A 26,290-nucleotide genomic window follows, 5' to 3' on the forward strand; every position below is an offset into this window, starting at 1 on the left:
CCAATGACCTAGTGCTAAGGATTGAGGGCTGACGAAGGCTGAGGACTGAGAACCTCGTACAGGTAATTTGTGGCTTAGCAGCTCTAAGCATGGTGGGATAAGTAGCTGTGGGATGACTATGTCTGCAGATTGTGAATACAACAAACTTGGCTCCTAGTAAGGCAGGAGGCTCTAAACCTGGTGGCATAGGCAACTGCCTATAACTAAGGACAGGAGACTGGAGACCTGCAGACTGTGCGGCAAGGCAGGATACACTAGACCTACTTAAGGGTCAAAACATACTTGGCCTACTGGGAAGGCAGGGAACCGGGAAGGAAGGGAACTCTCACCCTACAAGGAAGGAAGGGAACTCTGACCCTACAGGGAAGGAAGGGAACTGTAACACTACTGGGAAGGAAGTGCTCTGAACCTACCATGAAGGCATGATACACTGGACCTACTTAAGGGGCAGGACACTCAAAGCCTGGTCACTTTACACCTGCCAGGTAGGCCCAGAACTGTATATCTAACCCTGCCGGGTGGGACAGGAACTCTAGCCCTCCCGGGAAGGAAAATAATTGGACAACTACATCAGGGGAGACATCAGGGGTGACTTCTGGTGGGTCTCCCGGGGTGATGTCTGGCAGGTCCCCTGAGGCGAGGTCTGGAGGTAGCAGGACCCTTGTGCCGGAACTATTACGGAGCTAGCAGGTGGGGTTTGTACTTGAACTCTGCAGTAGCTGCTGGCTGTGGCTCCATCCAAGGAGCGGGCAACCAATTCAGTGAGGGCTCTGGGCCAGGAGCTGTGCTGGGTTCCTGAGGGAGACCAGGTGGAGTGTTTGTGGCTGAAGGTTCCAGGGTAGCAGACAGTTGGACTTCGGACACCCGAGCTTCTGCCCCACTGGGAGAAGAGGACGACTCCGCAACGGTAAGCAGAAGATGCCCCATGGTAGCAGCTGGCTCTGGCTCCACGACTGGAGCAGGAGTCTTCTTAACTCTGGCTAGTCAAAGAGCTGGCTGAGGAGAGTGCAGACCTTGGTGTCGTGGCCTGTGCACTCTGGAGTTCATATGCTTGGGAGCTAGGCTGCCCTGGGGATAAGAAGTGGACCTGATGCTAGGGGGGGGGGCTAGAGGGACGTCGGTCGGAAGAGCGCCTAGATCACCTCGGGGGAGGTGGTGCTCCCGACGTTCTGGCAGACTCGATGCAGACTCCAGCAGGGGGGGCATGGAGCGACAAAGATCTGTTAGTAGGGATTGGTGTCCCGTTTATGGGACAGTTGTTACTCAATTAGCATAATGTGCCAACAATGTGGTTTTTAGTGGGGATTTTGTTTTGGTACATATAAGTGTCTTATATGGGCAGAACGCGTAAATGCTTGTTAAGAGAGTGTGAATGGGTGTAGACAAAGGGCTCTCCAATAGTAGTACCAAAGACGGTTTTCTCAAAAGTGAGTTTACAAGTTCATCAAATTTCAAAGCAGAATTACTTTCTCATTGTTTCCTCAAATGCAATGTATGATATACCATTTTGTAGCTCTAAGTCTCTACTTTTATCCAATGTAAAAAACAGAAATTCAAATGTTGCTACATAAGACCGAATCCAGGTGGTGAGTCACATTTAGGGTGTGCTTACGTAACTTGATAGTGCAGCTGTTTTTTTAAGTAAAGAACATGTCTGAGATAAAAAAAAAGTAATGGCCTGGTGATTGATGTGTCGTGTAGTGACCTTGAACTTAAAGACAATGTGTTTGAACATTTGAAACAGTTGGAAATTTTTGTAGTGAACTTATGGAGCTGCTGTGTCGTGAGCTTGTGACCACTTGTAGAATGAAAAAATGATTTTGTTTAGGTCTGCCTGAGTATAAGTAAGTGTTAGACTTGTCTTGGAAGCACTCTGAGTGACAAGAAACCTCAAGAGAGATAAACCACAGAATCCTTAGAAAACATGTCACCTCGACCAATTCTAGGTGTATTGTGTCCTTCCTTGTCTGGGCCACAATTACAAAACCATTGATGACATTTTTTGTGATGCACCTGATTGTTTTAATGGTTGGATTGATATGAGTGAAGGCCGTATGGGTTACATTTTCCAACCGGGCAATTCAACCGTGAAGATTTTCACACACAGCTGTCTCAACAACCTTTTTCTGACAAAAACTGGGTGTTTTTTTTCTGCATTTTGCACCAGAGAATGGCTAAGGATAGGACTTGCTCTGTCAGATCAAACAGGCCCTGAGTGGAACATCCCAGCCTGGGTACACACTGGAGGAGGAAGTCTGCGGGCGAGATGATTTGAAAGCTATTTGAATGACGATTTTAGGTTGTTCTGAATTCAATAGTGCAAATGCCTCCAAGTCTGTTGGTTCGTATGTCATTTCTAACGCTTGCACAGAGGTGAACTATTTTGTGCCTGTTAGCTTCAAGTGTCGAGATTGGATTAAGGTGCTTGATATGATGAAACACGTGCAACAGTTTTTCCACCATTGTGAACATTTACGAAGGTGGTTCCTTCGGTCCTCAAGACAACTTGATAGAAGCTTGATCTATCATCGTAAAGAAAACATACAAAACCTGGAAGGCCATGGAGAGCCAGCATGGAAGAGGCCATGTCTGAGGCCCTCACAGCTTGTATAAGGAAACAACTCGAGACCCATATGCAGACACAGGCGGCAAACGGGGGGTTGGCAAACGGCAGGTTGGGTAGAGGTGAGAGTTCATAAACGAGGTCAGAGTCCAAACAGTACAGAGCGTAGGCAGGCTCGACGTCAGGGCAGAAAGAATGGTCAGGCAGGCGGATTCGGTGTCGGGACAGGCAAGGGTCAAAACTAGAAGGACTAGGAAAGACAGAGAATTGGATAAATAGGAGCTCGGAGATAAACGCTGGTTGACTTGGCAAGCAAGACGAACTGGCACAGAGAGACAGAAAACACAGGGAGAAATACACCAGGGATGATGAGCGACACCTGGAGGGGGTGGAGACAAACACAAGGACAGGCGAAACAGGTCAGGGTGTGAATGCTTGAAGACAGGGATTTGGAGAATGATGGGGGTGTCTGTTACAATAGGCCCCTGAAAAGGAGGGAAATGCTGGTTCTTCTTCTTTCCTACAAAAACATTATTATAAATATAAACATTTATTGGGTAATATTGTAATATTTGTTTAATAATAATATGTATGATTTATATAAAGGTTCATGAAAAATAAAACTTGATATAGTTCAATATTGCATAGCAAACTTTTAATAATTGTAATACGTATGTATTTCTCTACTAAAGATTTAGAAGAAAAGAAAAGGTTTGAAAGAAATGTGTATTTACCTCTTTTTTTTCTCTCTCTCTCGTTCTCTCTCTCTCTCTCTCTCTCTCTCTCTCTCTCTCTCTCTCTCTCTCTGTCTCTCTCTCTGTCTCTCTCTCTCTCTCTCTCGTTCTCTCTCTCTCTCTCTCTCTCTCTCTCTCTCTCTCTCTCTCTCTCTCTCTCTCTCTCTCTCTGTCTCTCTCTCTCTCTCTCTCTCTCTCTCTCTCTCTCTCTGTCTCTCTCTCTCTCTCTCTCTCTCTCTCTCTCTCTCTGTCTCTCTCTCTCGTCTCTCTCTCTCTCTCTCTCTCTCTCTCTCTCTCTCTCTCTCTCTCTCTGTCTCTGTCTCTCTCTGTCTCTCTCTGTCTCTCTCTCTCTCTCTCTCTCTCTCTCTCTCTCTCTCTCTCTCTCTCTCTCTCTCTCTCTCTCTCTCTCTCTCTCTGTCTCTCTCTCTGTCTCTCTCTCTCTCTCTGTCTCTCTCTCTCTCTCACGCTATTACACAGACAAATGATATTACATTAAATCCTGAGTGTTGAACTTTTGCCCACTCTAAACCCACCCGGGTCATTATCTGACCCTGCTGGTCATCTGCGAACATTGGAACATTTTGAATAACAATACGAGGCACATGTTCTCTTACATGTGCACTCGGCACAACCCTCAGAGCATGGTTCCTCTCTACTTTTAATGATAGGTTTATGACTTCTAGGGAGTGTTTGCTCGATGCTATGCTTCGGCATATGCATCGATTGGTCTTAGGTTTTTAGACTGGGTATGTGTAAAACTCTTTGTGAGTACTGCTGATGGAAAAAAATATTAATTTGGTTGATTGACAGATTTATATTATTATAATAATTGTATTATTATCATAATCAAGACTAACACTCTGTTGAATTTACTATTTACTAGAGAACAATCATGAAGGCAAAACACAAAAAGTTGTAATGGGATTCCGGCCGCAAAACCTGAACCAATTGGGGAGGGTCTGGGTGGGCATCTGTCTGTCGTGACGGCTCAGGTGCTGGATGTGGCCCCCACTTCACCATAGTCTTTGTCCGCCACCTTGTCCGCTTCCTTGGCCTCCTAACTACGGCGACCCTACTATATAATCCTACTGGACTGAGGGGCAGCTCGGGACAGAGGCGCAGCTCGGGACATAGGGGCAGCTCGGGACAGAGGGGCAGCTCGGGATTGACAGAGTCGAAAGCCTTGGCCAGGTCGATGAAGACGGCTGCACAGTATTGGTATTGTTTAGGACCTTGAGCATGGCTGAGGTGCACTCGTGACCAGCTCGGAAGCCAGATTGCATAATGGAGAAGGTACGGTGGGATTCGAAATGGTCGGTGATCTGTTTGTTAACTTTGATTTCGAAGGTTTTATAAAGGCAGGGCAGGATGCATTTTGGAGAGAGAGAGAGAGAGAGAGAGAGAGAGAGAGAGAGAGAGAGAGAGAGAGAGAGAGAGAGAGAGAGAGAGAGAGAGAGAGAGAGAGAGAGAGAGAGAGAGAGAGAGAGAGTGTGAGGCCTCTGGAGGTTTTGGGATTGACTGAGACATTCCCTGGACATTTCATCCTCGGACATCATATGATGCTCCCCCTGAGAACTATTTTTAAAAGGTTAAAGGTTAGACATGATTATTTGCTTCCGAGTGGAGCAACGGTCTAATCAAATCCAATTTATTTATCGCATGCGCAGAATACAACAGGTGTAGTAGACCTTACAGTGAAATGCTTACTTACATAGAGAGGCTGCTGCTAACATACAGATTCAAATCACTGGTCACTTTAATAAATGGATTTAATATAGGTATCACTAGTCACTTGAAATAATGCCACTTTAATAATGTTTACATATCCTACATTACTCATCTCATATGTACTATATTCTGTATTTTATACCATCTATTGCATCTTGCCTATGCCGGACAGCCATCGCGCATCCATATATTTACATGTACATATTCTTATTCCATCCACTTACATTGTGTGTATAAGTTAGTCGTTTTGAATTAGTTTGAATACTTGTTAGATATTACTGCACTGTCGGAACTAGAAGCACAAGCGTTTCCCAACACTTGCATTAACATTTGTATGTGACCAATAAAAATGTATTTGATTTGATTTGATTTAGAAGCCCTTTACCAACAATGAGGTTAAGAAAATCAAAATCCCTAAAAAATAAAGAGGTAAGATATACAAATAATTAAAGAGCAGCAGGATATAACAATAGCTGGGCTATATACAGGGGGTACCGGTACAATCTGTCAATTTGTCAATGTGTGGGGGGGCACCGGTGTTGAGGTAATTTAGGTAATTATGTACATGTAGGTAGAGTTATTAAAGTGGCTATGAATAGATAATAACAGAGAGTAGCAGCAGCGGAGGGGGGGTGGGGGGGAAATGCAAGTAGTCTGGGTAGGAGTCTTATGGCTTAGGGGTGGAAGCTGTTTAACCTCATAGTCTACCAATACCGGATCCGGGTTCGTGACTACGGCTCAAGCTCATTAGCATAACGCACAATGCGAAAAAATATTCCTAAAAATATTTAACCTCCACACATTAACAAGTAAAATTGCTCAAATGAAAGATAAACAAGTTGTTTATCTACCCAGCAAGTCAGATTTCTAAAATGTTTTACGGCGAAAACATAGCACATATTTATGTCAAACCACCACCACAGACATAGCTCATTTGCATAGCCAAGTAGGAAAAAATATGCAATCAACAAACGCAGGATTAAAAGAAAAATCATTTCACTAACCTTTTGAAATCTTCATCAGATGACAGTAATATAACATGTTACACAGTACATTAATTATGTTTTTTTCAATAATCTGCAATATATATCCATAAATCTCTGTTTACAATGATGCATCGTTAAAAAAATGCTACTGAAATGTCAGGAGAAATGCTGATAGCTCCGGCAGATAACGTCAGCTAACAAGGAATACACATCATAAACTTTGACTAAATATGCATGTTTTACATATGTATAGGAAGATACACTTCTTCTAAATGCAATCGCTGTGTTACATTTATTTTTAACGTTACAGGTTGCGTTCACTAGGCTATACTAGGAGTCAGCGCTCCAAAAGTAGCATTATCGCTCCTCTATCTTGGAGTTGACAGAAACCCAAATTTACCACATAAATATTCCCTTACCTTTGCTGTTCTTCCATCAAAAGACCTGGAAGGGATTATACTTACCAAACCAGCGTTTAGTTTTGCAGTCTGTGTCTTTCGGTTCTCAAAATAGCCACATTTCGGTCGAAATGTAGGCAAAATTCAAGTGGATGCGCACCAAAACGTTGAAATTACATATTATATGTCGAGTAAACTTGTCAAACTATGTTCATAATTAAGCTTTAACATGTTATAAAGGTGCACAGAAATCGTGACGACGAACAGAAACACACACGTCGTTTAATCGATCCTGAAGAAAATACATCACCCGGCCAGAGCGCACGTAACAGTCACCTTTTTTTTCGCTTGGCCGAGAGGTTTCGGCTCGCTCAAACTCCCGTGAGCGCGCGATTCTCACAATGAGAAGCCCCATTGACAGCAGGCTTCGCGCTGAACACGTACAGACTGTTCCCAGAGCGGTAGCTGTTTGGGAAGTGCGTGTGAGATGACGTCAAAGTTGGGCCAACTTTTTCCATGACAAGAGAGCATTTGGGAGAATGCATGCCCTGAGATTTCTGCTTTACATAGAGACAAAATTTAAACGGTTTTAGAAGCTTTAGAGTGTTTTCTATTCGATAATATTTTTTATATGCATATATTAGCAATTTTGGGGAAAAATATTTTCAGTTTACTATGGGCACGCACTTTCTCCAACAGGGGCAGTATAGAGCAAGAGTTATAAGAGGTTAAAAGCCTCTTGGACCTAGACTTGGCGATCCGGTACTGCTTGCCATGCGGTAGCAGAGACAAAAAGGCTATGACCCGGGTGGCTGGATGGCTGACCCGGGTGGCTGACAACGTTTAGGGCCTTCCTCTGCACCGCCTGGTGTAGAGGTCCTGGATGGCTGGAAGCTTGGACCCAGTGATGTACTGGGCCGTACTCACTACCCTCTGTAGTGCCTTGCGGTCGGAGGCCGAGCAGTTGCCATACCAGGCAGTGATGCAACCTGTCAGGATTCTCTTGATGGTGCAGCTGTAAAACTTTTTGAGGTTCTGAGGACCCATGTCAAATTTTTTTAGTCCCCTGAGGGGGAAGAGGTTTTGTCGTGCCCTCTTCACGACTGTCTTTGTGTGCTTGGACCATGTTAGTTTGTTGGTGATGTGGATGCCAAGGAACTTGAAGCTCTCAACCTGCTCCACTACAGCCCGTCGATGAGAATGGGGGCGTGCTCGGTTCTCCTTTTCCTGTCGTACAGAATCATCTCCTTTGTCTTGATCACGTTGAGGGAGAGGTTGTTGTCCTTCCACCACACGGTCAGGTCTCTGACCTCCTCCCTATAGGCTGTCTCATCGTTGTGGGTGATCAGGCCTACCACTGTTGTGTCATCAGCAAACTTAATGATGGTGTTGGAGTCGTGCCTGACCGTGCAGTCATGAGTGAACAGGGAGTACATGATGGGACTGAGCACCCCCCCGGAGGTGCCCCCGTGCTGAGGATCAGTGTGGCTGATGTGCTGTTACCTACCCCTACCACCAGGGGGCGGCCCGTCAGGAAGTTCAGGATCCAGTTGCAGAGGAAGGTGTTTTGTCCCAGGGTCCTTAGCTTACTGATGAGCTTTGAGGGCATTTTGGTGTTGAACACTGAGCTATAGTCAAGGAATAGCATTGTCACATAAGTGTTCCTTTTATCCAGGTGGGAAAAGCAGTGTGGAGTTCAATAGAGATTGCATCATCTGTGGATCTGTTCGTGCAGTATGCAAATTGGAGTGGGTCTATGGTTTCGGGGATAATGGTGTTGATGTGAGCAATGACCAGCCTTTCAAAGCATTTCATGGCTACAGATGTGAGTGCTATGGGTCGGTAGTCATTTAGGCAGGTTACCTTAGTGTTCTTGGGCACAGGGACAACGGTGGCTTGCTTGAAACATGTTGTTGTTACAGACTCAGACAGGGAGAGGTTGGAAATGTCATTGAAGACACTTGCCAGTTGGTTAGCGCATGCTCGGAGTACATGTCCTCGTCTGGTAGGCTTGTGTCACTGGGCAGCTCTCGGCTGTGCTTCTATTTGTAGTCCGTAATAATAAGGCAATGCATCTCAGTTCAAGAGGCGTCACTGCAGTCCCTGGTTTGAATCCAGGCTGTATCACATCCGTCAGTGATTGGGGAGTCCCATAGGGCGGCGTACAATTGGCCCAGCGTCGTCCGGGTTTGGCCGCAGTAGGCCGTCATTGTAAATAGGAGTTTGTTCTTTAACCTCTTAAGACTAGGCCTCAATACTGCCCCCTTTGGAGGAAGTGCGTGCCCATAGTAAACTGAAAATATTTTTTCCCAAAATTGCTAATATATCCATATAATAATTATTATTGAATAGAAAACACTCTAAAGTTTCTAAAACCGTTTAAATTATGTCTGTATGTCTGTATGTAAAGCAGAACTCTCAGGGCAGCCTTTCTCCCAAACTCTCTCTTGTCAAGAGAAAAGTTGGGTCAACTTTGACGTCATCGCCCCCACCCTTCCCAGGGTGGAGGTTAAATAATATTTCTAAGAATATTTTTTTGCATTTTGCGTTATGGTAATGAGCTTGAGCCGTAGTCACGATCCCGGATCCGGGATGGGTCGCCGCAAGAAGTTAACTGACACGTTAAATAAATGTAAAAATATAAGTGACAGGTTTATAACAATTGATTCAAAGACACTAGGGTTTCCCTTGTGTACATACAGTTCCCTTGTGTGTGTAAGGGACCCCCCTAGAAAAGCACTAGGGGTTCCCCCTTGTACTTACATTTCCCTTGTGTGAAAGGGACCTCCTAGAACAACACTAGGGGTTCCCCCTTGTGTACATACAATTCCCTTGTGTGTGAGAGACCCCCTAGAACAGCAAACTGTTGACCATTACAATATGGATCGTTGAGAACTCTTTTAAAAAAGTTTAAAGATTAAACAGTTTAAAGAAACACCACACGCTCAAACACACACCCCAGTGAACCAATTTATCTTGTGTGGAGAGAGAGAGAGATTTCATAAAAGGTCGATTACATTTTCTTCTAAATCTTAGTACAGAAATGCATACAAATTACTATTATTAAAAGTTACTTTGCAATATTAAACTATACCACTAAAGTTTTAATTACTAAACTTTACTTATTATTATTCAACAATACTACACTTTAATGCCCAATAAATGTTTAAATGTATAATTATTATTTGTAGGAAAGACTGTTAATTATTATTTTCTTGGAAAATAATGCTTTTGCTCCTTGATCAGTGTTTCTTATCTCTCTCTGCTTGTAACCTGACACCAACCATGCAGCCTGGCCTCAGACACACACAAACACACAAACCCCAACTAACCAATTTCTCTTGTGTAGAAAGAGAGAGCGAGAGAGAGAAAGAGAGAGTGATGTCATTCATTGAATGTTCACACAATTTTCTTTCAAACCTTTTATTTCCTTCTAAATCTTTAGGACAGAAATGCAACCATATTACAATTATTAAAAGTTCACTATGCAATAGTAGACTATACAATACTATAATATTAGACGATATGATCCTTTTCAGGGTCCTACTGTAACCTGACACCATCCACGCAGCCTGGCCTCAGACACACAAACACACACACACCCCAACTAACCAATGTATCTTGTGTGGAGCGAGAGAGAGCTGTCATTCATTGAAGGTAACTACAATTTTCTTTTAAAATATTTGTATTTTCTTCAAAATGTTTAGTACAGAAATATATACATATAACAATTATTAAAAACTTCACTATACAATATTAAACAATAACACCAATGTTTTTATACCAAACCTTTATATAAATCATACACGTTATTATGACACAACAATACGCGTTACTACATAGTACATGTTAATTTGTATAATAATTTTTGATAGGAAAGACTATTATTATTTTCTTCGAGATGAAGATGAATCAGCATTTTCCTCCTTTTCAGGGAGCAATTGTAACCCAACACCCCCATCATTCTCCAAATCCCCGTCTTCAAGCTGTAAGGACCTCAGACATTGCCTCTTCCACGCTGGGTCTCCATGGCCTTCCAGGTTTCGTATGCTTTCTTTTTGATGATAGACCAACCTTGCCGTTAAGCCCAAGTTCTGTCTTTAGTACATCTTTGCAAATGTTTACGATCGTGGAAAAACTGTTGTACTTGTTTCATCATATCAAGCAACTTAAACCAATCTCCACACTTGAAGCTAAAGACAGGCACAAAATAGTTGACCTCTGTGCACGTGTTTGAATATACATACGAACTAACAGATTTGGTGGCATTTGCGCTATTGAATTCAGAACAATCTAAAATTGTCACTTTGGAGTCTGGACGATACGCTACTGAAGAGATTCAAATGGCTTTCAAATCATCTCACCCGAAGACTTACTCTTTGAATGCATACACAGGCTGGGATGTTCCACTCAGGGCCTGTTCGATCTGTTTTTCAATCAATCATTCAATCAAATGTTATTTGTCAAATGCGCCGTATACGGTGAAATGATTACTTACAAGCCCTTAACCAACAATACCGTTTTAAGAAAAATAAGTGTTAAGTAAAAAGTAAAAAAAAATACAGTACAGAGTCAATGTGGAGGCTATATACAGGGGGTACCGGTACAAAGTCAATGTGGAGGCTATATACAGGGGGTACTGGTATAGAGTCAATGTGGAGGCTATATACAGGGGGTACTGGTATAGAGTCAATGTGGAGGCTATATACAGGGGGTACCGGTACAAAGTCAATGTGGAGGCTATATACAGGGGGTACTGGTATAGAGTCAATGTGGAGGCTATATACAGGGGGTACTGGTATAGAGTCAATGTGGAGGCTATATACAGGGGGTACCAGTACAGAGTCAATGTGGAGGCTATATACAGGGGATAGCCGGTACAGAGTCAATGTGGAGGCTATATACAGGGTGTACTGGTACAGAGTCAATGTGGAGGCTATATACAGGAGGTACCAGTACAGAGTCAATGTGGAGGCTATATACAGGGCGAACCGGTACAGAGTCAATGTGGAGGCTATATACAGGGGATACCGGTACAGAGTCAATGTGGAGGCTATATACAGGGGGTACCGGTACAGAGTCAATGTGGAGGCTATATACAGGGGGTACCGGTACAGAGTCAATGTGGAGGCTATATACAGGGGGTACCGGTACAGAGTCAATGTGGAGGCTATATACAGGGGGTACCGGTACAGAGTCAATGTGGAGGCTATATACAGGGGGTACCGGTACAGAGTCAATGTGGAGGCTATATACAGAGTGTTACGGTACAGAGTCAATGTGGAGGCTATATACAGGGTGTACCGGTACAGAGTCAATGTGGAGGCTATATAGAGGGAGAACCGGTACAGAGTCAATGTGGAGACTATATAGAGGGGGTACCGGTACAGAGTCAATGTGGAGACTATATACAGGGGTACTGGTACAGAGTCAATGTGGAGGCTATATACAGGGCGAACCGGTACAGAGTCAATGTGGAGTCTTTATACAGGGGATACCGGTACAGAGTCAATGTGGAGGCTATATAAAGGGGGTACCAGTACAGAGTCAATGTGGAGGCTATATAAAGGGGGTACGGGTACAGAGTCAATGTGGAGGCTATATACAGAGTGTTACGGTATAGAGTCAATGTGGAGGCTATATACAGGGTGTACCGGTACAGAGTCAATGTGGAGGCTATATACAGGGGGTACCGGTACAGAGTCAATGTGGAGGCTATATACAGGGGGTACCAGTACAGAGTCAATGTGGAGGCTATATACAGGGGATAGCCGGTACAGAGTCAATGTGGAGGCTATATACAGGGTGTACTGGTACAGAGTCAATGTGGAGGCTATATACAGGAGGTACCAGTACAGAGTCAATGTGGAGGCTATATACAGGGCGAACCGGTACAGAGTCAATGTGGAGGCTATATACAGGGGATACCGGTACAGAGTCAATGTGGAGGCTATATACAGGGGGTACCGGTACAGAGTCAATGTGGAGGCTATATACAGGGGGTACCGGTACAGAGTCAATGTGGAGGCTATATACAGGGGTACCGGTACAGAGTCAATGTGGAGGCTATATACAGGGGGTACCGGTACAGAGTCAATGTGGAGGCTATATACAGGGGGTACCGGTACAGAGTCAATGTGGAGGCTATATACAGAGTGTTACGGTACAGAGTCAATGTGGAGGCTATATACAGGGTGTACCGGTACAGAGTCAATGTGGAGGCTATATAGAGGGAGAACCGGTACAGAGTCAATGTGGAGACTATATAGAGGGGGTACCGGTACAGAGTCAATGTGGAGACTATATACAGGGGTACTGGTACAGAGTCAATGTGGAGGCTATATACAGGGCGAACCGGTACAGAGTCAATGTGGAGTCTTTATACAGGGGATACCGGTACAGAGTCAATGTGGAGGCTATATAAAGGGGGTACCAGTACAGAGTCAATGTGGAGGCTATATAAAGGGGGTACGGGTACAGAGTCAATGTGGAGGCTATATACAGAGTGTTACGGTATAGAGTCAATGTGGAGGCTATATACAGGGTGTACCGGTACAGAGTCAATGTGGAGGCTATATACAGGGGGTACCGGTACAGAGTCAATGTGGAGGCTATATACAGGGGGTACCGGTACAAAGTCAATGTGGAGGCTATATACAGGGGGTACTGGTATAGAGTCAATGTGGAGGCTATATACAGGGGGTACTGGTATAGAGTCAATGTGGAGGCTATATACAGGGGGTACCGGTACAAAGTCAATGTGGAGGCTATATACAGGGGTACTGGTATAGAGTCAATGTGGAGGCTATATACAGGGGTACTGGTATAGAGTCAATGTGGAGGCTATATACAGGGGGTACCAGTACAGAGTCAATGTGGAGGCTATATACAGGGGATAGCCGGTACAGAGTCAATGTGGAGGCTATATACAGGGTGTACTGGTACAGAGTCAATGTGGAGGCTATATACAGGAGGTACCAGTACAGAGTCAATGTGGAGGCTATATACAGGGCGAACCGGTACAGAGTCAATGTGGAGGCTATATACAGGGGATACCGGTACAGAGTCAATGTGGAGGCTATATACAGGGGTACCGGTACAGAGTCAATGTGGAGGCTATATACAGGGGTACCGGTACAGAGTCAATGTGGAGGCTATATACAGGGGGTACCGGTACAGAGTCAATGTGGAGGCTATATACAGGGGGTACCGGTACAGAGTCAATGTGGAGGCTATATACAGGGGGTACCGGTACAGAGTCAATGTGGAGGCTATATACAGAGTGTTACGGTACAGAGTCAATGTGGAGGCTATATACAGGGTGTACCGGTACAGAGTCAATGTGGAGGCTATATAGAGGGAGAACCGGTACAGAGTCAATGTGGAGACTATATAGAGGGGGTACCGGTACAGAGTCAATGTGGAGACTATATACAGGGGGTACTGGTACAGAGTCAATGTGGAGGCTATATACAGGGCGAACCGGTACAGAGTCAATGTGGAGTCTTTATACAGGGGATACCGGTACAGAGTCAATGTGGAGGCTATATAAAGGGGGTACCAGTACAGAGTCAATGTGGAGGCTATATAAAGGGGGTACGGGTACAGAGTCAATGTGGAGGCTATATACAGAGTGTTACGGTATAGAGTCAATGTGGAGGCTATATACAGGGTGTACCGGTACAGAGTCAATGTGGAGGCTATATACAGGGGGTACCGGTACAGAGTCAATGTGGAGGCTATATACAGGGGGTACCAGTACAGAGTCAATGTGGAGGCTATATACAGGGGATAGCCGGTACAGAGTCAATGTGGAGGCTATATACAGGGTGTACTGGTACAGAGTCAATGTGGAGGCTATATACAGGAGGTACCAGTACAGAGTCAATGTGGAGGCTATATACAGGGCGAACCGGTACAGAGTCAATGTGGAGGCTATATACAGGGGATACCGGTACAGAGTCAATGTGGAGGCTATATACAGGGGGTACCGGTACAGAGTCAATGTGGAGGCTATATACAGGGGGTACCGGTACAGAGTCAATGTGGAGGCTATATACAGGGGGTACCGGTACAGAGTCAATGTGGAGGCTATATACAGGGGGTACCGGTACAGAGTCAATGTGGAGGCTATATACAGGGGGTACCGGTACAGAGTCAATGTGGAGGCTATATACAGAGTGTTACGGTACAGAGTCAATGTGGAGGCTATATACAGGGTGTACCGGTACAGAGTCAATGTGGAGGCTATATAGAGGGAGAACCGGTACAGAGTCAATGTGGAGACTATATAGAGGGGGTACCGGTACAGAGTCAATGTGGAGACTATATACAGGGGGTACTGGTACAGAGTCAATGTGGAGGCTATATACAGGGCGAACCGGTACAGAGTCAATGTGGAGTCTTTATACAGGGGATACCGGTACAGAGTCAATGTGGAGGCTATATAAAGGGGGTACCAGTACAGAGTCAATGTGGAGGCTATATAAAGGGGGTACGGGTACAGAGTCAATGTGGAGGCTATATACAGAGTGTTACGGTATAGAGTCAATGTGGAGGCTATATACAGGGTGTACCGGTACAGAGTCAATGTGGAGGCTATATACAGGGGGTACCGGTACAGAGTCAATGTGGAGGCTATATACAGGGGGTACCGGTACAGAGTCAATGTGGAGGCTATATACAGGGGTACCGGTACAGAGTCAATGTGGAGGCTATATACAGAGTGTTACGGTACAGAGTCAATGTGGAGGCTATATACAGGGTGTACCGGTACAGAGTCAATGTGGAGGCTATATACAGGGGGTACATTACGTTACATTACATTACATTTAAGTCATTTAGCAGACGCTCTTATCCAGAGCGACTTACAAATTGGTGCATTCACCTTATGACATCCAGTGGAACAGCCACTTTACAATAGTGCATCTAAATCTTTTAAGGGGGGGGGGGGGTGAGAAGGATTACTTTATCCTATCCTAGGTATTCCTTAAAGTGGTGGGGTTTCAGGTGTCTCCGGCAGGTGGTGATTGACTCCGCTGTCTTGGCGTCGTGAGTGAGTTTGTTCCACCATTGGGGGGCCAGAGCAGCGAACAGTTTTGACTGGGCTGAGCGGGAACTGTACTTCCTCAGTGGTAGGGAGGCGAGCAGGCCAGAGGTGGATGAATGCAGTGCCCTTGTTTGGGTGTAGGGCCTGATCAGAGCCTGGAGGTACTGAGGTGCCGTTCCCCTCACAGCTCCGTAGGCAAGCACCATGGTCTTGTAGCGGATGCGAGCTTCAACTGGAAGCCAGTGGAGAGAGCGGAGGAGCGGGGTGACGTGAGAGAACTTGGGAAGGTTGAACACCAGACGGGCTGCGGCGTTCTGGATGAGTTGTAGGGGTTTAATGGAACAGGCAGGGAGCCCAGCCAACAGCGAGTTGCAGTAATCCAGACGGGAGATGACAAGTGCCTGGATTAGGACCTGCGCCGCTTCCTGTGTGAGGCAGGGTCGTACTCTGCGGATGTTGTAGAGCATGAACCTACAGGAACGGGCCACCGCCTTGATGTTAGTTGAGAACGACAGGGTGTTGTCCAGGATCACGCCAAGGTTCTTAGCGCTCTGGGAGGAGGACACAATGGAGTTGTCAACCGTGATAGCGAGATCATGGAACGGGCAGTCCTTCCCCGGGAGGAAGAGCAGCTCCGTCTTGCCGAGGTTCAGCTTGAGGTGGTGATCCGTCATCCACACTGATATGTCTGCCAGACATGCAGAGATGCGATTCGCCACCTGGTCATCAGAAGGGGGAAAGGAGAGGATTAATTGTGTGTCGTCTGCATAGCAATGATAGGAGAGACCATGTGAGGTTATGACAGAGCCAAGTGACTTGCTGTATAGCGAGAATAGGAGAGGGCCTAGAACATAGCCCTGGGGGACACCAGTGGTGAGAGGCGTGGTGAGGAGACAGATTCTCGCCACGCCACCTGGTAGAAGCGACCTGTCAGGTAGGACGCAATCCAAGCGTGGGCCGCGCCAGAGATGCCCAACTCGGAGAGGGTGGAGAGGAGGATCTGATGGTTCACAGTATCGAAGGCAGCCGATAGATCTAGAAGGATGAGAGCAGAGGAGAGAGAGTTAGCTTTAGCAGTGCGGAGCGCCTCCGTGATACAGAGAAGAGCAGTCTCAGTTGAATGACTAGTCTTGAAACCTGACTGATTTGGATCAAGAAGGTCATTCTGAGAGAGATAGCAGGAGAGCTGGCCAAGGACGGCACGTTCAAGAGTTTTGGAGAGAAAAGAAAGAAGGGATACTGGTCTGTAGTTGTTGACATCGGAGGGATCGAGTGTAGGTTTTTTCAGAAGGGGTGCAACTCTCGCTCTCTTGAAGACGGAAGGGACGTAGCCAGCGGTCAGGGATGAGTTGATGAGCGAGGTGAGGTAAGGGAGAAGGTCTCCGGAAATGGTCTGGAGAAGAGAGGAGGGGATAGGGTCAAGCGGGCAGGTTGTTGGGCGGCCGGCCATCACAAGACGCGAGATTTCATCTGGAGAGAGAGGGGAGAAAGAGGTCAGAGCACAGGGTAGGGCAGTGTGAGCAGAACCAGCGGTGTCGTTTGACTTAGCAAACGAGGATCGGATGTCGTCGACCTTCTTTTCAAAATGGTTGACGAAGTCATCTGCAGAGAGGGAGGAGGGGGGGGGGGTTCAGGAGGGAGGAGAAGGTGGCAAAGAGCTTCCTAGGGTTAGAGGCAGATGCTTGGAATTTAGAGTGGTAGAAAGTGGCTTTAGCAGCAGAGACAGAGGAGGAAAGTGTAGAGAGGAGGGAGTGAAAGGATGCCAGGTCCGCAGGGAGGCGAGTTTTCCTCCATTTCCGCTCGGCTGCCTGGAGCCCTGTTCTGTGTGCTCGCAATGAGTCGTCGAGCCACGGAGCGGGAGGGGAGGACCGAGCCGGCCTGGAGGATAGGGGACATAGAGAGTCAAAGGATGCAGAAAGGTAGGAGAGGAGGGTTGAGGAGGCAGAATCAGGAGATAGGTTGGAGAAGGTTTGAGCAGAGGGAAGAGATGATAGGATGAAAGAGGAGAGAGTAGCGGGGGGGAGAGAGCAAAGGTTGGGACGGCGCGATACCATCCGAGTAGGGGCAGTGTGGGAAGTGTTGGATGAGAGCGAGAGGGAAAAGGATACAAGGTAGTGGTCGGAGACTTGGAGGGGAGTTGCAATGAGGTTAGTGGAAGAACAGCATCTAGTAAAGATGAGGTTGAGCGTATTGCCTGCCTTGTGAGTAGGGGGGGAAGGTGAGAGGGTGAGGTCAAAAGAGGAGAGGAGTGGAAAGAAGGAGGCAGAGAGGAATGAGTCAAAGGTAGACGTGGGGAGGTTAAAGTCGCCCAGAACTGTGAGAGGTGAACCGTCCTCAGGAAAGGAGCTTATCAAGGCATCAAGCTCATTGATGAACTCTCCGAGGTAACCTGGAGGGCGATAAATGATAAGGATGTTAAGCTTGAAAGGGCTGATAACTGTGACAGCATGGAATTCAAAGGAGGCGAGAGACAGATGGGTAAGGGTAGAAAGAGAGAATGACCACTTGGGAGAGATGAGGATCCCGGTGCCACCACCCCGCTGACCAGAAGCTCTCGGGGTGTGCGAGAACACGTGGGCGGACGAAGAGAGAGCAGTAGGAGTAGCAGTGTTATCTGTGGTGATCCATATTTCCGTCAGTGCCAAGAAGTCGAGGGACTGGAGGGAGGCATAGGCTGAGATGAACTCTGCCTTGTTGGCCGCAGATCGGCAGTTCCAGAGGCTACCGGAGACCTGGAACTCCACGTGGGTCGTGCGCGCTGGAACCACCAGATTAGGGTGGCCGCGGCCACGCGGTGTGGAGCGTTTGTATGGTCTGTGCAGAGAGGAGAGAACAGGGATAGACAGACACATAGTTGACAGGCTACAGAAGAGGCTACGCTAATGCAAAGGAGATTGGAATGACAAGTGGACTACACGTCTCGAATGTTCAGAAAGTTAAGCTTACGTAGCAAGAATCTTATTGACTAAAATGATTAAAATGATACAGTACTGCTGAAGTAGGCTAGCTGGCAGTGGCTGCGTTGTTGACTTTGTAGGCTAGCTGGCAGTGGCTGCGTTGTTGACACTACACTAATCAAGTCGTTCCGTTGAGTGTAATAGTTTCTGCAGTGCTGCTATTCGGGGGCTAGCTGGCTAGCTAGCAGTGTTGATTACGTTACTGGTACAGAGTCAATGTGGAGGCAATATACAGGGGATACCGGTACAGCATCAATGTGGAGGCTATATACAGGGGGTACCGGTCAGAGTCAATGTGGAGGCTATATACAGGGGGTACCGGTACAGAGTCTATGTGGAGGCTATATACAGGTGGTACTGGTACAGAGTCAATGTGGAGGCAATATACAGGGGGTACCGGTACAGCATCATTGTGGAGGCTATATACAGGGGGTACCGGTACAGAGTCAATGTGGAGGCTATATAAAGGGGGTACCGGTACAGAGTCTATGTGGAGGCTATATACAGAGTGTTATGGTACAGAGTCAATGTGGAGGCTATATACAGGGTGTACCGGTACAGAGTCAATGTGGAGGCTATATACAGGGGGTACCGGTACAGAGTCTATGTGGAGGCTATATACAGGTGGTACTGGTACAGAGTCAATGTGGAGGCTATATACAGGGAGTACCTGTACAGAATCAATGTGGAGGCTATATACAGGGTGTACCGGTACAGAGTCAATGTGGAGGCTATATACAGGTGGTACCGGTACAGAGTCTATGTGGAGGCTAAATACAGAGTGTTACTGTACAGAGTCAATGTGGAGCCTATATACACGGTATTACGGTACAGAGTCAATGTGGAGGCTATATACAGAGTGTTACTGTACAGAGACAATGTGGAGGCTATAAACAGGGGGTACCGGTTCTAAGTCAATGTGCTGGGGAACTGGTTAGTTGAGGTAATATGTACATGTAGGTAGAGTTAAAGCGAATATGCGTAGATAATAAAAAGAGAGGGGGAACAATGCAAATCTTCGTAAGTTTAGATCTTATCTGTCGGAAAGATATGTTTGTCTCTGTGGATGGTTTGTCCTCTGACAAATCACCTGTAAGTTCTGTTTAAGGACCACTATAGTTTTCACTACATATTTTACCTCTTGCTGATGTCATTCTGAAACATAATGTTAACTTTCACTGCTATGTGGACGATACACAGCTGTACATTTAGATGAAAAAGAAGCCCCAAAAAAGCCCTCCCTGGAAGCCTGTGTTTCAGACATAAGGAAGTGGATGGCGGCAAATGTTTTACTCTGAAACTCGGACGAAACAGAAATGCTAGGTCTAGGTCCCAAGAAACAAAGAGATATTCTGTTGAATCTGACAATTAATATTGATGCTTGTACAGTCATCTCAAATAAAACTGTGAAGGACCTCAGTGATCACCCGTGCAACACTTTCTGTCCAAAAATGATGCAGAAAAGTTCATCCATGCTTTTGTCACTTCTAGATTAGACTACAGCAATGCTTTACTTTGATCATGTTACTCCAGAACTAACCTCTCTACAATGGCTTCCTGTTAACTACGGCTGATTTCAAGGTTTTACTGCTAAACTACAAAGCATTACATGGGCTTGCTCCGACCTCTCTCTCTGGTTTGGTCCTGCCGTACATTTATTTGTTTTACTTTTATTTCACCTTTATTTAACCAGGTAGGCCAGTTGAGAACAAGTTGGTCAAGATAAAGCAAAGCAGTGCGACTGTCATGACTTCTAACGAAGTCGTTGCCTCTCCTTGTTCGGGCGGTGCTCGGCGTTCGACGTCACCGGTCTTCTAGCCATCATTGATCCTTTTTTCATTTTCCATTGGTTTTGTCTTGTCTTCCCACACACCTGTTTTCAATCCCATTCATTACCTGTTGTGTATTTAACCCCCTGTTTCCCTCATGTCTTTGTCAGATTGTTCTATTGTCAGTGTAGTTGCTTGTTGTATAGGTGCGTGTCGGGTCCTCGTACCCATGTTTGTTTGTATGTGTACATTTTAGTGTGATGGAGCATACTCCGTGGACTTTATTAAAAGACTCCATTTTACACTCCTTTTGACTCTCCTGCGCCTGACTTCCCTGCCACCTATACACCTATGTCTGACAGCGACAAAAGCAACAACAAAGAGTTACACATAAACAGACGTACAGTCAAAAACACAATTTAAAAATCTCTGTGCAGTGTGTGCAAACGTAGAAGAGTAGGGAAGTAAGGAAATAAATAGGCCATAGAGGTGAAATATTTACAATTTAGCATTAACACTGGAGTGATAGGTGTGAAGATGATCATGTGCAAGGAGAGATAATGGGGGTGCAAAAGAGCAAGAGGCGAAATAACAATATGGGGATGACGTAGTTGGGTGCTTAAAGTTACAGAGGGAGTTATAAGTCTCCAGCTTCAGTGATTTTTGCCATTAATTCCAGTCATTGGCAGCAGATAACTGGAAGGAAAGGCGGCCAAAGCAAGTGTTGGCTTTGGGGATGACCAGTGAAATATCCCTGCTGGAGCGCGTGCAATGGATGGGTGTTGGGAGCTGAGATAACGCGGGGCTTTACCTAGCAAAGACTTATAGATGACCTGAAGCCAGTTGGTTTGGCAATGAATATGTAGTGATGGCCAGCCAACGAGAGCATACAGGTCGCAGTGGGGGGTGACAAAACAGATGGCACTGTGATAGAATACATCCAGTTTGCTGAGTAGAGTGTTGGAGGCTATTTTGTAAATGAGATCGCCAAAGTCAAGGATTGGTAGGATAGTCAGTTTTACGAGTGTATGTTTGGCAGCATGAGTGAAGGAGGCTTTGTTGCGAAATTGGAAGCCGATTATAGATTTAATTTTGGATTGGGGATGCTTAATGTGAGTCTGGAGGGAGAGTTTACAGTTTAACCAGACACCTAGGTACTTGTAGTTGTCCACATGTTGTAAGTCAGAACCTTCCAGAGTAGTGATGCTAGTCGGTGATAGAGGAATTTTAAATTCCCTTATGTTTTATTGCCAAAACCAATTAAATTCGCACTCATTTCTAATTCATGATAAGTTGTAAGTTTATCATTTGCATGAATTAGCAAGAGACCAGTCTTAAAAAACAAGTTCAGCATTTATTCTTGATGAGTACTGACCCAAAATACAAAGAACATTACATTTTAAATCTGAAGAAGACATAAAATGACGTCATCAGTTACACCCCCTCTCCCAGTCTTACAATGGCATAGTATTCGGTCCTGGAGATAGTTTCACTCCCCTCATAAACTACATTCCAACCTGCCTAAAGGATATACTTCTCTCTGCTAATGGAATCCAACCAAAACATTCTTATCTGTTTGAAGTACTATCTTATCTCTGCTTTAAAACTTTCCCAGGAGACACAGACACAATTAATTTCTGCTTACATTTTCAGTAACAGTACAATTAAGAACCCATACTTTTCAAATCATAACATAATAGTATTAGCATGAATGGTTCTAATCATTAAAGTATACATAATTGATCATCTAAACTATATTTTCCTCTATCAGTCGGGTGGGAGGGTACGGGAAGCAATCAGTTGAAGAGCATGCACTTAGTTTTGCTAGCATTTAAAAGCAGTTGGTGGCCACGGAAGAAGTGTTGTATGGCACTGAACCTCATTTGCAGGTTTATTAGCACAGTGTCCAAAAAAGGGCCAGATGTATACAGAATGGGGACGTCTGCGTAGAGGTGGATCAGAGAATCACCAGCAAGAGTGATATCATTGATGTATACATAAAAAAAGTCAGCCTGAGAATTGAACCCTGTGGCAACCCGATAGAGACTGCCAGAAGTCTCCGATTTGGCACACTGAACTCTACCTGAGAAGTAGTTGGTGAACCAGGTGAGGCAGTGATTTGAGAAGCCAAGGTTATTGAGTCTGCAGATAAGAATGCTGTGATTGACAGAGTCGAAAGCCTTGGCCAGGTTGATGAAGACGGCTGCACAGTATTGGTATTGTTTAGGACCTTGAGCATGGCTGAGGTGCACTCGTGACCAGCTCGGAAGCCAGATTGCATAATGGAGAAGGTACGGTGGGATTTGAAATGGTCGGTGATCTGTTTGTTAACTTTGCTTTCGAAGGTTTTATAAAGGCAGGGCATGATGCATTTTGGTCTATAAGAGTTTGGGTCTAGGGTGTCTCCCCCTTTGAAGAGGGGGATGACTGTGGCTGGGCTGCGGCTGGCAATCTTTGGGGATCTCAGACGATACGAAAGAGAGGTTGAACTCAGACGATAAGAAAGAGAGGTTGAACAGGCTAGTAATAGGGGTTGCAACAATTTCAGCAGATAATTTTAGAAAGAGAGACTCCAGATTGTCTCGTCCAGATTGTCTAGCCCAGCTGATTTGTAGGGATCCAGATTTTGCAGCTCTTTCAAAACATCTGCTGTTTGTATTTGGGTGAAGAAGAGGTGGGGGCGGGGGCCGGGAAAGCCAGGTGGAAAGCATGGCCAGCCTTAGAAAAATGCTTATTGAAATGATCTATTATCGTTGATTTATTGGCGGTGACAGTGTTTGCTAGCATCAGTGCATTGGGCAACTGGGAGGAAGAGCTCTTATTCTCCATGGACTTTACAGTGTCACAAAACTTTTTGGAATTAGTGCTACAGGATGCAAATTTCTGTTTGAAAAAGCTAGCCTTAGCTTTCCTAACTGACGAGGTATATTGGTTCCTGACTTCCCTGAAAAGTTGATTTTCTCTGGGGCTATTCGATGCTAATGCAGAACACCACATGATGTTTTTGTGCTGGTTAAGGGCAGTCAAGTCTGGGGTGAACCAAGGGCTATATGTTCTTCGTTCTACAATTTTTGAATGGGCATGCTTATTTAAGATGGTGAGGGAAGCACTTTTAAACAGCATCCAGCATTCTTTACTGACGAGATGAGGTCAATATCCTTCCAGGATACCCGGGCCAGGTCGATTAGAAAGGCTTGCTCGCAGAAGAGTTTTAGGGAGCATTTAACAGTGATGAAGGGTGGTCGTTTGACCACGGATCCATTAGTCATGCAGGCAATGAGGCAGTGATCACTGAGATCCTGGTTGAACACCTGGTAGGTTGAGATTGAGGGTATATCCCTTAGATTGTAAGACTGCCAGGGTTTTAAGCATGTCCCAGTTTAGGTCACCTAACAGTACGAATTCTGAAGATAGATGGGGGGCAATCAATTTACGTAAGGTGTCCAAGGCCCAGCTGGGGGCTGAAGGGGGTCTATAACAAGCGGCAATGGTGGGAGACTTGTTCCTGGATAGTTGGATTTTTAAAAGGAGAAGGTTGAATTGTTTTGGCACAGACCTGGATAGTTTGACAGAACTCTGCAGGCTACCTCTGCAGTAGATTGCAACTCTCCCCTTTGGCAGTTCAATCTTGTCGGAAAATGTTATAGTTAGGGATAGAAATTTCAGGATTTTTGTTGAACTTCTTGAGCCAGGATTCAGAAACCGCTTGGACATCCGGGTTGGCGGGGTGTCCAGATCAAGGTGGTTGGTTGTGAGATGTGGTACAGGAGACAGGAGCCAGAGACAGAGCAGTACTGCAATGAGAGGACAAAACGGTGTAAGGCAGAGAAACAAGCACAGCAGGACAACAGGATCTAGAGAATTGACAAAAGGCTAGGATAAGAACTGACTGAGCAGAGATTACGACCTGGCAGAGTGGAGGTGGCAGGAATGAGTATATGTAGAGGTGCTGATTATGGAACGGGTTGCAGCTGGTAGGGATCTGCTCTGACTCCAGCACACCTGTCTCCAACCACACACACACAGAGAGAGAGAGAGAGAGAGAGAGAGAGAGAGAGAGAGAGAGAGAGAGAGAGAGAGAGAGAGAGAGAGAGAGAGAGAGAGAGAGAGAGAGAGAGAGAGAGAGAGAGAGAGAGAGAGAGGCCTCTGGAGGTTTTGGGATTGACTGAGACATTCCCTGGACATTTCATCCTCGGACATCATATGATGCTCCCCCTGAGAACTATTTTTAAAAGGTTAAAGGTTAGACATGATTATTTGCTTCCGAGTGGAGCAACGGTCTAATCAAATCCAATTTTATTTATCGCATGCGCAGAATACAACAGGTGTAGTAGACCTTACAGTGAAATGCTTACTTACATAGAGAGGCTGCTGCTAACATAGACTCAAATCACTGGTCACTTTAATAAATGGATTTAATATAGGTATCACTAGTCACTTGAAATAATGCCACTTTAATAATGTTTAAATATCCTACATTACTCATCTCATATGTACTATATTCTATATTTTATACCATCTGTTGCATCTTGCCTATGCCGGACGGCCATCGCGCATCCATATATTTACATGTACATATTCTTATTCCATCCACTTACATTGTGTGTATAAGTTTAACGGCGTTCTTCGTTTGTAGAAAGAGAGTCGGACCGAAATGCAGAGTGGTGGTTACTCATGTCTTTAATGAATGAATCGCGGTACATGAAATAACTGAATACAAATACAAAACAACAAAACGTGAAACCTAATTACAGCCTATCTGGTGAAACTACACAGAGACAGGAACAATCACCCAAGAAATACAAAGTGAAACCCACGCTACCTAAATACGGTTCCCCATCAGAGACAACAAGAATCACCTGACTCTGATTGAGAACCGCCTCAGGCAGCCAAGCCTATACTAGACACACCCCTAATCAACCACAATCCCAATGCCTACAAAAACCCCAATACGACAATACAATAACCCCATGTCACACCCTGGCCTGAACAAATAATTAAAGAAAACACAAAATGCTAAGACCAAGGCGTGACAATAAGTTAGTCGTTTTGAATTAGTTTGAATACTTGTTAGATATTACTGCACTGTCGGAACTAGAAGCACAAGCGTTTCCCAACACTTGCATTAACATTTGTATGTGACCAATAAAAATGTATTTGATTTGATTTAGAAGCCCTTTACCAACAATGAGGTTAAGAAAATCAAAATCCCTAAAAAAGAAAGAGGTAAGATATACAAATAATTAAAGAGCAGCAGGAAATAACAATAGCTGGGCTATATACAGGGGGTACCGGTACAATCTGTCAATTTGTCAATGTGTGGGGGGGCACCGGTGTCTGTCATGTTTTGTCATTTATTATCTTGTCTTGTCCCTGTGCTTCCCATTCTATTCGTTTCCCTCTGCTGGTCTTATTAGGTTCTTTCCCTCTTTCTATCCCTCTCTCTCCCCCCTCCCTCTCTCACTCTCTCGCTCTCTCTTCTCTCTATCCTTCCGTTCCTGCTCCCAGCTGTTCCTATTCCCCTAATCATCATTTAGTCTTCCCACACCTGTTCCCGATCCTTTTCCCTGATTAGAGTCCCTATTTCTCTCCTTGTTATTCGTTTCTGCCCTGTCGGTTCCTTGTCTAGAATTCACCGTGCTGTGTTTGTGTATCGCCCTGTCGTGTCGTGTTTTCCTCAGATGCTGCGTGGTGAGCAGGTGTCTGAGTCTGTCTGGTTCAAGTGCCTTCCCGAGGCAACCTGTTGTTCACCTGCTGTTCAAGATCGAGTCTCCAGTTTGTCCTCGTCATTTCGAGTGAAAGTTGTGTTTTTTGATTGTATTTACTTTACTGGATTAAAGACTCTGTTTTCGCCAAGTCGCTTTTGGGTCCTCTTTCACCAGCATGACAGAAGGAACCGACCAAGGAATGGACCCAGCGACTTCAGACGCTCGTTACACTGCCGTCAAGATCCAAGGAGCCATGCTCGGCAGACACGAGCAGGAATTGTCTGCTGCTCGCCATGCCGTGGAGAACCTGGCCGCTCAGGTTTCCGACCTCTCTGGACAGTTCCAGAGTCTTCGTCTCGTGCCACCTGTTACTTCCTGGCCTGCCGAGCCTCCAGAAC

General features: G+C 45.4%; 1 protein-coding gene across 1 annotated transcript in view; it reads right to left on the reverse strand.

Annotated features, from left to right (window-relative positions):
* Window positions 1-565: 565 nt before the first annotated feature.
* LOC123991130 (trace amine-associated receptor 13c-like) overlaps window positions 566-26,290 on the reverse strand; it is a 51,810-nt gene continuing 26,085 nt past the window's right edge. Inside the window, exons 2-3 of the mRNA XM_046292398.1 lie at window positions 2,546-2,813; window positions 566-880 (exon numbers count right to left, since the gene is read on the reverse strand). Coding sequence (XP_046148354.1) covers window positions 566-880; window positions 2,546-2,813 — 583 coding nt within the window. The remainder of the gene's footprint in view (window positions 881-2,545; window positions 2,814-26,290) is intronic.

This window comes from Oncorhynchus gorbuscha, linkage group LG01, assembly GCF_021184085.1.
Source record: "Oncorhynchus gorbuscha isolate QuinsamMale2020 ecotype Even-year linkage group LG01, OgorEven_v1.0, whole genome shotgun sequence".
In the NCBI taxonomy this organism is placed as follows: domain Eukaryota; kingdom Metazoa; phylum Chordata; class Actinopteri; order Salmoniformes; family Salmonidae; genus Oncorhynchus; species Oncorhynchus gorbuscha.